Source organism: Pseudochaenichthys georgianus, chromosome 11 (assembly GCF_902827115.2).
Source record: "Pseudochaenichthys georgianus chromosome 11, fPseGeo1.2, whole genome shotgun sequence".
Classification (NCBI taxonomy): domain Eukaryota; kingdom Metazoa; phylum Chordata; class Actinopteri; order Perciformes; family Channichthyidae; genus Pseudochaenichthys; species Pseudochaenichthys georgianus.
Window position 1 is genome coordinate 2,807,930 of NC_047513.1, and position 12,981 is coordinate 2,820,910.

The 12,981-nt window shown below is 41.5% G+C and overlaps 1 protein-coding gene across 1 annotated transcript in view; it reads right to left on the reverse strand.

Moving 5' to 3' along the window:
* Window positions 1-2,514: 2,514 nt before the first annotated feature.
* sacm1la (SAC1 like phosphatidylinositide phosphatase a) overlaps window positions 2,515-12,981 on the reverse strand; it is a 36,826-nt gene continuing 26,359 nt past the window's right edge. The window contains exons 13-18 of the mRNA XM_034094949.1: window positions 10,454-10,521; window positions 10,296-10,368; window positions 10,105-10,198; window positions 6,892-6,984; window positions 6,757-6,814; window positions 2,515-5,639 (exon numbers count right to left, since the gene is read on the reverse strand). Coding sequence (XP_033950840.1) covers window positions 5,503-5,639; window positions 6,757-6,814; window positions 6,892-6,984; window positions 10,105-10,198; window positions 10,296-10,368; window positions 10,454-10,521 — 523 coding nt within the window. The 3' untranslated portion in view covers window positions 2,515-5,502. The remainder of the gene's footprint in view (window positions 5,640-6,756; window positions 6,815-6,891; window positions 6,985-10,104; window positions 10,199-10,295; window positions 10,369-10,453; window positions 10,522-12,981) is intronic.

The window sequence follows — 12,981 nt, forward strand, 5'->3', positions numbered from 1 at the left end:
ACTTGTTTGCTTTCCTGTCTCGCAGAGTTGTTCATCTTCCTCTCGCAGAGGGCAAGGAACTGTATGCAACAGATGGAAGTGGAGTCCTCTGCTCTCCTGCTGAGTCTTACTTAGCCTGCCTTGCCGCGTGTTCTCAAAAAGAGGCCGACACTCGTCTACTTCTGCATGTGGCAGATGCTGTGCAAAAGGGGTGTAAGAAGGTGACCATACGTACAGTGGTGGTACTGGCTGTGGCTTCATTCAGCAAAATAGCTCCTGATGAGCTGTGGGTTGCCTTTGGTGTTGGATCAAGCTTTCACAACATAGCTGTTCATGAAATTGTTGCCACAATGAATCCAACAAAGTGTCTGACTCTCCCAGTTCTTCACGCTTTCACCGGGTGTGACACCGTCTCTGCCTTCACTGGCGGGAAGAAGACTGCCTGGGAAACGTGGAAGTCTTTCCCAGAGGTGACTGGTGCTTTCAATGAACTCCTATGCATGCCAAGTGAGGTCAGTGAAGGATCAATGTTACTGCTGGAGCGATTTGTGGTGCTGATGTACGACCGAACCAGTGAGAGCATGGAGGTGAATGATGCCAGGAAACAGCTCTTCACACAGAAGTCTAGATCTCTAGAGAACATTCCTCCAACCCAGGCAGCACTGAAGCAGCACATCAAGCGCACTTGCTACCAGGCCAACTGTTGGAACCAGGCATTGGTCCTGGATCCAGAGATGCCAGAGCCGTCTGACTGGGGCTGGACAGAGGAAACAACTGGGTGGAAGCCACTTTGGACCACTCTACCTGAAGCATCAAAATCGTGCCATGAATTGATCCACTGTCGCTGCCAGAAAGGGTGCACTGGACGATGCAAGTGTGCCAAAGCTGCACTGAAGTGTGTTTCTGTTCTGGAGACTGTTAGATTTAGATCTGTATTATTATCATCATTAAAATACTAGCACCATGGGTCTATTATTTTGTATTATTATCCCTATAGTTTCAAAATTGAAGCACATGTATACACTATATTGCATAGGTCGAATCCAAACGTTTTTAATGTAATTTGACCTTGTCCTTGATCTAAATTAATTGTCTTTAATTCTGGCGATCTCAAAAGTATCATCAGATGAATGGGCATCCCCAATTTAGGTGGAAATGACACATTATTTTCTACATCGTTTGGTTGCAACATTTTAAAAAACGTGGACATTAAACACAGAGGACTGGCGGGAATCTTGAATTTGACTGTTACTTCGATGTCATGTATCTAGCTGATAAGTTGATATCACACACACACACACACAATATAATTTCAACTGATTGACAGCTTATCTTTGGTCATTTTCTACCTTTATCTTCACCTAAATACATTTTCTTGAATTCTGGGGATCTCAAAAGTATCACTAAATGATTGGGCATCCCTAATTTAGTTGGATATGACACCTTAAATGTTTTTCTACAATGTTTGGTTCCAAAATTAAGCGTGTTTGAACATTTGACCCAAGAGACTGGCGGCCATCTTGGATTTGACCTCTCACGGTCCTCACAGGTCAAATCTGACTTCCCTCCACATCTGAAAATAAACCTTATGGTATGCACTAACTATGCTAGAAATGTCATGCTTTTCTCATAAAATGCACAATTGTTATGAGAGCTTATCCGCTGTACTTTAATACAACAATGAATGTAGGAACACTTTGTTACAAGTAAGCATTTCAAATCCTACTTGAGTAAAAGTAATCAGATATTAGCTGTCAAATGTACTTGACACAAGTAAAAGTACAGTAGGCCTACTGGAGTAAATGTTCTTAATTACTTTCAACACTGCACATTGTTTTTACAATGTGAAGGATCCACTTAATATAAACCTTTAAAAAAATGTCTTTGTAAAAATGCTATTAAAATAATGCAAACTGAAACACTTAAAACGGATATCTTTGATGAAAAATGCCTTTTCATCTTCACTTGGTTTGTCTGTAACACAATATTCATTTTTATTCCCAAAATGATTACAACGTTACATTTGTCTGTATTTTATTTGTGATTATTCTTTATTTTTGCTAAAAAAGCTAAAAAGATGCTAAAAAGAAAGAAAGAAAGCGCCAGTGGGGCAGAATGTTGCAGAATATAACCATATGGATATTTCCCGCTTCTTCTTTCAACATGCACATGCAGCTCCTGTTCATCTACTCATTTATGAAGTAGCATATAACTATAAACTCTCCCCTCTTTAATTATACACTCTTGTACTCCTGAGATATTATGGTACCTTGACAATATATTTTGTACAGCATTATGCAAATATTTGAAACCCGTCTAAAGACTAATGAATTGTTGCCTTGTGTGTCTCTTTTCATTTAGCATGGAACTACATTTTTTGTAAATGTTCACAAAAAATATATATATACTGATTTGGAAATACTGAATCCTTCATGTTATATCAGAAGTCAAATGGAAAACACTCATGCACAAAGATGTATACACTTTTCAGTATTACACAATACAATTACAAGTAAAGGTGACATTAAGGTCAAGTCTTTTCACTGGAGTTTATTGACAGAAAGCACGGGATGAAGCGTGCTTTGGAAGCAGATCACTGAAGAGCACAAACACTAAATCATTGACATGTTCTGACAGAAAGTCAATCAGTGACTGAGGGCTTTAAAACGATACCATCCCAATGTTCCTAATATATGACTAACGGGCATCCTTCAGACAGAAACACCAACACCAGCTGTACTGCAACACGGCTTGCAAACTGTACAAATATATCTGTGTGACATATACCTTAAACCCAACAGATATTTCAATTGCTCAGTTTAGACTGAATATTTTTATTTCATTATTTCCTTACATGAAGAACTAACTGCTAAAAAAGAATCCCAGAAACAACTGAAAGTGACATTAGTGTCCCCTGGTTCCAAATGAATACAACGCGTTGTAGTAATGTTTGCCAGTCATCTCATAAAACGCCTTCATGAAGCAGGTTTTATGTCATTGGCCCCATTATATTGTTTACAAAATAAACAAAACTCACAGCCACAAAACCCAATCAATAACATGTTGAACCTTCAAACCGTGTGATGGACACTAATTCATCTTTTAATTAATATAATGATACAATGTCCAAACACACTTTATATGTCCAGATAAAACCACTCTCAAATGATGCCGTATCACATCTGTAAATACATTTTGAATGTACAGGAATTACAAAGATATGTCCAGGACAGTTTCACCCACACTGCACACGCTACACAGATGTCTGATCAAGATTAGATGACCTCTTTAAAAGCTAGCATGACGAGTAAATTAAACATTTGACTATAGACTGAATATCACCGTGTGGCGTGGACTAAGCGTTGGTATGATAATACATGTTTGGAGGGACCCTGAACACATCATCAACACCACACAGCTTCCATGTGAGATCACACAGACTACAAAGGCATGGTGATCAGTTCTCTAACTACACAGTCGACCCGAAAGCAAAATGTACTTTTTGTCCACTGCCTCGAGACATTTTTATTTTCAAATGGTCTTTTGCCTGGCGAGTGATGCTGATCTGCTAGCCACTTGCATGTGTGACCACCATGTGGTTGGTAAAGGGATGTATAGTAACACCAGAAGCCACATGTCTGTCCACCGACGGGCAGGTATGTAAGGCTGGATTTGGGAAACTGATTCATGAAAACATTAACAAACAATTGGAGAGCCATGTTGATGCGTATATGCCTAAACTCTGAGATACCAATTTCATTTATTTGAGCTCTACATAATTAAACATTTAAGTCTCGATAACAACACTACATCGGATATGTGGAGATAACAGTAGATTAAAGCCACAATGTGAAGAATGTGATGTTACACAGCGATGCATGGAGCCATACCCAAGGTTTAAACAGCTAAACATATTGCACTAAAACCCGCTGCAGTCTCATTTGTTTCTAGAAACAACTGGACCTGGTTCCAGAACTTTGACTGACTGCTAGCATCGGCCATTTGTTACGAGACTCAAACAGGTCTGGTGTGGTACAGGATGAATCCTAAAACTGTGTCACCATTTTAGCACTTCCACTTCAATTGTCTCAAAGTACGTTTTTTTGTCTGCGTTTTTGGTTACCTCAAATTGTTATCTCAGAAAAGGTCTGTGGTTAACACAAGCTGACCAGATTTTCATGTTTTGTTCTATGATATAAAATACACCAGTAAATACCTGTCGACAGTTCTCTGCTTAACACTCTCCCAGGGGACATTAGCGACCTCTAGCGTAGAGGTGATGTAGTGCACTCATGTGACTGTCATTTAGTGTATTGCCTCGCGCTAGTGTTCTTATGGCCAGTTATTGCATTAACACTTAAAACCCAAAGTGGCGTTAATATGTGGAGATTATCCTGCTAAACAAAACGTGTATCATAAATGTGTGTTTGCCAAAGATATACATTTTTTTAAATGTTCCAAAATCAAATGCAAGGTAGCTCTCTTCCAGTCCGGCCTACACAAACGGGTCATCACGGCACCGCCAGCAGAACCACTGTATGTAAAGTGTCTGTCTGGTGGCGGTTGGTGAACCTTTTGACGTGGCTTCCATTAACACATGGTGTTCTCTGTTAATCGTGCAGAGAGAGGTATACAAATGTTTCTTCCACAGTAACAAAAGCACCTGAACATGGACCAACCAGACCTATTCCCATCCCAGAACAAAGAGAAGATGTGCGCTGAGATGCAGGGGTCTGGAACAACAACACGCGGAGTACATGTCAAAGTGCAACATCACAATAAATACTGTCCCATGTTAGCTGGACAGGAAGACATCGGTCCACCCCAGTAACATGTATTAGTCGCACATTATACTTCATATGCAAGTTGGTAAGGCTTGTTACATTCAAAACTCTAACAGGCATTCTGTATCGACTCATCAGGTACAGACCACATACACTTTTCAATCATGTTTAAGTGCTCCGAGAGGGACTGACTGGAGTTAATTGACATTCAGAAATCATTATTCATTTAAAGATGCACTAATCAATATTAAAACTGGATCATCTGACAACCGCATATTCATTAGTATGTAGAGTTTGCGGACGTCATGTAGCTCCAAACACCTGACTGTACATGAACTTAGGATCACTGAAACACCTTTAACCTCAAATGGGTGTCCTTATGCACAATTGAAAACGCTTATTATGACATTTGTACAGATTTAAACCGAAGAAACGTAAACAAATAAGAAAATTGTGAGTAGTGTTAAAATAATTAGTTTTGGAGTGGACCGAAAGACAAAACTGTAAACCTAGCGCAGACAAAACCAACGTAACGACCCAGTATGAGGAGTGTAAGAGATGTGGGCTGAGTGAAGGAGAGTGTCAGTCCCACTGCAGGAGGGAAACATGTTGGAGACAAACGGCAGAGAAAGGTTCTGAAGGAGAAAGTCTGGAGGGCCGTAAGGAGGCAGCAGATCAGGAGACGGTGGGCTTTGAGAGCTATGTGAACCTGCTGAGCCCAGATACTCCTCACACTCCGTCAGTCCAGCTTCTCCTTGTGAACCAGCTTAGGGGAGTCCACAAAGTCTTGGCCGTTAAACAGGATGATGGTGGCTGTGATGGCGCTGGCAGCCCCCCAGAACATCACGTAGGCCAGGGTCTCTGTCCATGTGTCGCCTGGGAGACAAATCACTCAGTTAGTCTGCTTACCAAAAACACAATCAGGGAAATATCTTTAGCTGAAGACCCCAGGAAGTGTTCCGGGTGTTAAAGCACATTTTCTGAGAGACCCAATTGTGGTATTGCAACTTCCGTGTGCGTCACGTGATGTCATGGGGCCCACAAATATATTTTCCTGTAGACTTTGCCATTGAGAAAGGCACTTCTGTAAATGAGGTAAATTGACTTCACAGTCTGAACACTTGAATAACGCTTATTTAAAATCACAAGGGCATTAAGTTGAAAGTCATCTTTCTGATCAGGAAACATCAGATTCTAGCTTTAATCTTTAGGCGCGTTCACACCGGAGTACTTTTACCCGTACTTTTCCCGTTTAGTTCCGATAGTGCCTGGAGTTTTGCGTTCACACCAAAAAGAGAACTCAGTTCCGAGAACTTTTACCCCCATGTTTAGTGCCTGCTCGAGAGGTGGGACTATCCTGGGGAGAAAAAGTACCAATTTCGATTGGCTGGGCGAATTGCAAACCACGCCCCGTAAAACTCTGAAACGTTTTGTGAAGCCGTCATTGTATTTGCTGGCATTAGCATTATTAGCATTAGCATTAGCCTCGCGCACCAACGCAGAGAGAATAACTTATGGCAACACAAAAGAAAACATGGGAGCGGTGGAGATGAGGAGGTGTGGGCGTTCTGGAGATTTACTGGGAAGGCTTCAGTAGAAGCTGCTGGGACTCCCAGCAGCTTCTACTGAAGCCAGTCCCCAACTCCGGGGACTTTGGGCGGCAGTATATACGCCGTCAAGTGGTTTGCGGCCTGCCAGTAAACCCACAGCAGAAGAAGAAGTGACGTCAGCGGCTTCATTTCAATCTTACCTCAGGGAACTTGAAGGCGATCTGTACTGCTGGGTGTTTCTTCACTTTTCAGATTTCATTTTATTCAGGTCATGGTGATGAAATGTATTTAAAAGTGTTTATAATCCAATAGCTAAATAAAGATATGTAGTTCATATCAATGTACACATCATCAACTAGTCAATAGTGTTTAGGTCAATACATCACAAAGTGCCTGCAGCTATGGTTGAATTGACTGAGAGGATGTGAGTGAGAGGAACGTACCCGCCATGAGCAGACAGACGATGCACATGGAGAAGGCCACCAGCATGACGATGGGCAGCTGTAGGAGAGCAGGGGTTAGAGGATAAGAACCAGGCGTGTTCACTGCTGAGGAGAGTGACAAGCTGATATACTGACCGTGAGGAACTTCCAGTCCTTCTGCACACGGAGAGGAGTGGGTCCATCAGACTCATCCACAGCAAAGTTACCCAGGAAGAGGTCAATGGAGTCCTGGAAGCACAAACACCACGAGGGAACTGATCAACACAGTGGCTTCTTTGAAGTGGTGAATATGAAAGCTCTACCTCATTTCAATCAAGTTGCACTAATTCATTGTAGCTTGGATACGTATGCATTCAGTATCCTATGTTTATACAGTGTATTTGGTTTTAGTAGTAGGTTGGTATATACACTGTGTATATATACTGTGAATGTGTAATTGTGTATATATTAGCTGTTTATTGTTTTACAATATATTTTATTATATCTTTAACTTGTATTATATAACGTAATTTTATATTACATATATTATTAATTTCTCAATTTGGGATCTTTAATTGTATCTAATCTGACTGTGTGTGTGTGTGTGTGTGTGTGTGTGTGTGTGTGTGTGTGTGTGTGTGTGTGTGTGTGTCTTCTTGAGCAGGTGCACCTTGCTTCAGCCTCCAGATGAGTGTGTGTGATACGGTGAATGCTGACTTGTGTTGTGCAAAACAGTCCTAAAGACTGGATAAAGTGCTTTATAAAAACAATACATGCAACATGTTACCGTCTGGCTGTAGCTACCTGAATTCCCCGAGGACACCTGGTCGAGGAGGAGGAATAGCGATTGTTTCGGAGTCAAACTTGTATTGTAAACAGTTGCCGGCCTCGTTCTCTAGTTTTGACCTGAACTCATTTGAGTGGGGCCGCTCTGGCAGTGGTTTACCGTCCCCCAAAGTACAACAAGGACTTTATCAACGATTTGTCCGATTTCCTGACCCGCATTATGCATACATGTGACCGGGTTCTTATCTTGGGGGATTTAAACATACATGTTTGCCGTCCTAACAAACCGTTGGCTCGAGACTTTTTAAATCTTATTGATGCCTTTAATCTTGTTCAACGGGTTTCTGGCCCCACACACGGACACGGGCATGCTCTTGATCTTGTCCTGTCTTATGGTCTTTCAATATGTAACGTTGAGATATGCAACCCAATGTTCTCCGATCACATGCCTGTTCTATTTGACGTCACTATCCCTTGTGTTGTTGGTAAACAGTGACCACAGTCTGCTCATTTTCGTCGCATGCTTAAACCCTCCACCGCTGTTCACTTTTCTGCTGCCTTCAAACATGTTGTGGATGACAGAGCATATCCTATTACTGGAGATACAGAGGAGTTACTTTCTTCCTTTAACTCCTCTCGTCAAGACATCCTTGATACTATTGCTCCACTAAAAGCTGTTGGCCCTGAAGTTAAGTCTGAACCATGGTTAAGTGAGTCCACTCGTACGGCCAGACAGGAGTGCAGAAGGGCTGAAATGGAAAAAAGACAGGCTGCATGTGTCTTATGATATCTTAAAGGGCTCCTGGCGTAGATATCAGAAAGTTGTTAAAGCAGAAAAAACGCAGTATTTTTCAGATGTTAGAAATGTCATAAACCCCGTGTTCTTTTTAGCACTATAGATGTCCCACAATCCATCAACTAAGTTACCTCCACTGCAACCTGTGAGGCGTTCCTACAGTTTTTTATCAGAGCAAACATCTCACTTCCTTCCCATGATCCATCTGTCATGGACACTTGCTCAGCTGTTATGGATCAGTTTGAGCTTGTGTCACTTCCTGCTCCAATAGAAATTGTTGCTCAATTGAAACCCTCGGGTTCTCCAAGCGATGTTATCCCTGCGCGATTTTTTTTAAGAAATCTGGGACATTGTTGGACTTAACGTTCTTAATATAATTAACAGCAGCCTGACTACAGGAAAAGTACCAAAGCGCCTAAAACATGCTGTGGTCCAGCCTTTGATTAAAAAAACAGACCAAGACACCTCTGTTTGTGACAATTGATGAATTTACTTCCTCCTCTGCTCCTCTCCCGTACGGAGTACCCCAAGGCTCCATTCTTGGGCCGATTTTATTTTCCCTGTACCTGCTCCCCCTGGGCGCTATCATTAAAAAATATGGCGTCTCATTTCATTTGTATGTAGATGACTCGCAAATCTACATGCCCTTGAAAATAAATGACCCAAACCCTCAGCAACGCCTGTCTGACTGTCTGCAGGACATCAGAGCCTGGATGGCCTTGAACTTTTTAAAATTCAATGAAAAAAAGACCGAGGTGATAATATTTGGGGCCCCATGCCCCGCCTGGGCTGGATTCTCTTGTCCCATGTGTGAGACCCATTGTCACAAACCTGGGTGTACGGATTGACCGTGATTTTAAACTAGACAAACAGATTAGCTCTGGTCAAATCCAGATTCTTTCAGCTCAGACTTTTAGCAAAGGTCAAGCCTTTCCTTTCTTTTAATGACTTTGAGAAAGTAATACATTGTTTTATATCCACTAAACTGGATTACTGCAATGCTCTTTATATTGGAGTGACCCAGGCTTCCCTGTCACGCCTACAGCTGGTCCAGAATGCTGCTGCGCGCCTCCTTACAAGGACAGGCAGGCGTGAACATATTACGCCTGTACTCACCTCGTTACACTGGCAACCAGTCAGTTTTAGAATACAATTTAAAATGTTACTGTTCGCATACAAGGCCCTGAACGCTTTAGCCCCACCGTACCTGGCAGATCTTTTAAAACCATACACACCCACACGGTCACTGAGGTCTGCTGACAGACTCCTTCTGGTCGTCCATAAATCGAGGTTGAAGCAGCGAGGAGACGGAGCCTTTGCAGCTCCAAAGTTATGGAACAAATTGCCCCTCCAGGTTAGACTTGCTCCAACTCTGCCTGTCTTTAAATCTCGTTTAAAAACCCACTTCTTTTCCGTGGCTTTTACAGACCAGGCGACACTAGTGCCGTTACATTTGGGTTTTTATCTTACTAGTGTTTTGTATTGTGTTTACGTCCTGTAGGAGAGTTTCTCAGTCGGTGGCTTCTGGTCTGGTTTCATTGTCTCGTGTTTTACATTTGTTTCATGTCCTGTCTGTTTTTCATGTATTTATGCTATGTTTTTATACAGTTGTTGATGTACAGCACTTTATTTAACTCTGTGGTTTTTAAATGTGCTATAGAAATAAAATGGATTGGATTTAGTCTAATTTAATCTCATTCAATGCCAGATTCAAGGACGTTTGTATTAGTTCAGTCTACTACCAATGTTTGGACAATATGATTTAAACAATGGAGCTTTCATCACACCTGTCTGAATCCATCAGAGAAGTTGTTCTTGTAGTAGCGGATCATGGAGTTCCAGCCGTCCATCAGCAGCCCCAGCCTGGTCCTCTTCCCCGTCCTGATGGAACAATGAAGTTTGATTGGGCCCAGTCATGACAGCAGGCTCCAGAGAGCCAGCACATGTCAGTGAGCCGGGTGCTGCAGGGTTACTGTACCTGGTGAAGTCTGTTTTCAGAGCTCCGGTCCCTGCGTACTGAACAGCGCATGCATTGGCATTGTCCGCCCATGCTGGTTAGAGAGCACACACAGAGAACAGTGAGCACACTCACAGGCTTCAGATCATCAAACAACACACACACTCACAAGACATTACCGTTCTTGTAGATCTTCTCAAACTCGGCCTGCTCCTCAATCCGCTGACCCACATTCAGGACGCCCATCCTCTGCACACGCACAAAACACACACGGGTCAATGTGATGTGAGCAGGAGGTTGTCACCAAAATGCATGAGTGTATATGGAATGTATTACATGTACTCCCAAATTTAAACCTATATGAAATCTGTAGAATATGACTAAACAAAGACACCGGAATAGGCTTATATATGCAGATGCCAAGTTCATAAATAAAAATTAAGGCACCCTGTAGAAGAGAAAAAAGAAAAGAAAGATCACTCCCTCTTATAACCCTTAAGAATAGCATCTATACCTTTGCTCAATATCTTTGATTGACATAATGACCATATTTTGACTACCGTCTGCAGGCTTGCAACATGTTCAACAAATCAGACCCTTCTTAACCGTCAGTGCTGCAAAGTCATACCTCCACTGTGTGATTCTATCCCACATGGAATACTGTTTGACAAACTGGTCGTTTGCTTGTGCCACAACCAGGCTTGGATGTTCGTCATTTTAGGGGCAAGGCCATTTGGCCTTTGGTGTCACACATTTTTTCAGGGCACAAAGGCCATTGAGGGAAACATTTGGATTTGGAGCTTACAAATAAAGAACTTCACTTTCTGATAAGAAAAACACACGAATGACATGGGAAACAAATCACTTTTTTAATATCAATAATGTCAAACATTATATCATCATATAGGCCTATGCCTCCTTAGTATTACCGTTTATCAAGTGAAATACTTTGAATAATTCGTGTTTGGTATTTTTTCCATCTACTACTTCTCCCATTCACAAATCCAAAATCAAATCACAAAATCTAAAAAATTCTATTAATATGTAACAAATATATTCAATTTCAGAGCAGAATAAACAGCCTGCAAGGGTCAAACTCTGCACATACATCATTCAGCAGCAGTGAACTCTGAAATGCATAAGAGTGTGTGTGTGTGTGTGTGTGTGTGTGTGTGTGTGTGTGTGTGTGTGTGTGTGTGTGTGTGTGTGTGTGTGTGTGTCTTTAATCAACTCCTCACAGCTCCTCATATCTGTTCAGAAACTAGACAAAAGTTAAACACAAGTACGAACCACAGACTGCCTGTGTCATGGAGAATACAGTCGCTGCTTTAATGTTGTCTTTAGGACATTGTTGTGAGTTTGGACGGAGCAGATACAGGTTAGTTTCTGATCCCATCCAATGGAACACGCATTTTAAAAGTTTTTCGCCTGCCGTCTTGTCTGCACACAATGTCTTGAGTTTTGACCATTTTAAGTCTTTTAAAAGTATGTGTTTTTTTTATAAATGTTTACATGGACTGCCCCCCCCCCCCACCCTTAGGGGAAACACAGAAAACACTCTGGACGCTGCACTAGGTCAGAAACCAGAGGAGACTGTGAGGTCCACCGCAGACGGTCCACTTTTGGACAAAATGTCCTCTAATTAAAGACAGCTCGTTGTGGAACAGCCTCCCAGCTGAGACACGGGATCGTCCCACTCTCAATAGGTTCAAAGGTCAACTCAAAGAACGGTTGAGAAACAAACAGACGTGCGATCACCGCTAACTGCACTTTAACACGGGGGTATCTCCTCGTGCACCTGAGGCAGCTCTTTTGTCTTCTCTTGCACTCTATATGTCGGAGCTGCTATATTGTACCTCCATGTGGTAAATACTTGTGTGCTGCTCTTGCTCTTTTGCACTTTTTGCATATCATGTATTTTGTTTTTGCTATGTTTGTAAAATGTAATGTTCTTAAATGTTTGATGTGAGGGGCTGCGGGTGGAAATGAGCTCAAAGCTAAATCTGGCACTGTTACGCTCGACACATTTTAATGTTTTACGTGTTCATGTGCATTGTCCCTGCCAAATAAACCATGAAATGAAATGGGGAGTAACGGATTACATGTATCGTAATCAGGATACAAAAACGGTAACCGTGTTCCCTAAAGGCCCTGTCACACTGTCCCGAAGTTGACACCCGATGGACACACGAATATGGAATTGTGAATTTCGCACGAAGATGCCCCGAACCACACACTAAGGCAACATTTACATTACATTTAAGACGTACAACTGCAATGAAAGTACCAAAAACAATTATGTTACAGTACTATGATACTGTACTGATATCTTCAGACTTTGTTCTTTACTTTATCCGTCTTTATATGTAGAAAATATTACGTTTTCTCCGTAATGTTGTTTCCATAACAACAACCATTTCCTGTCAACTGTCCTTCAAAATAATATATGATATCCTTTTTAGTTTCACAGAACACAAATTGGGTTATTTACATAATATATTTACATGATTTTGTTGTGCAATAAAACAACCAGGTGGACACACGATAAAGGAAATGTTCAAATTCGAGTCACATTGGTCACATTGTTCCGTTACATTAAAAAACATCTTATTGATATTTATTTTCTTTTATTTATTTGTATTGATTTGATTTTGAAGTAACCCCAAAGTAACGGAAAGTAATCAGGTTACATTACTATTATATTGGC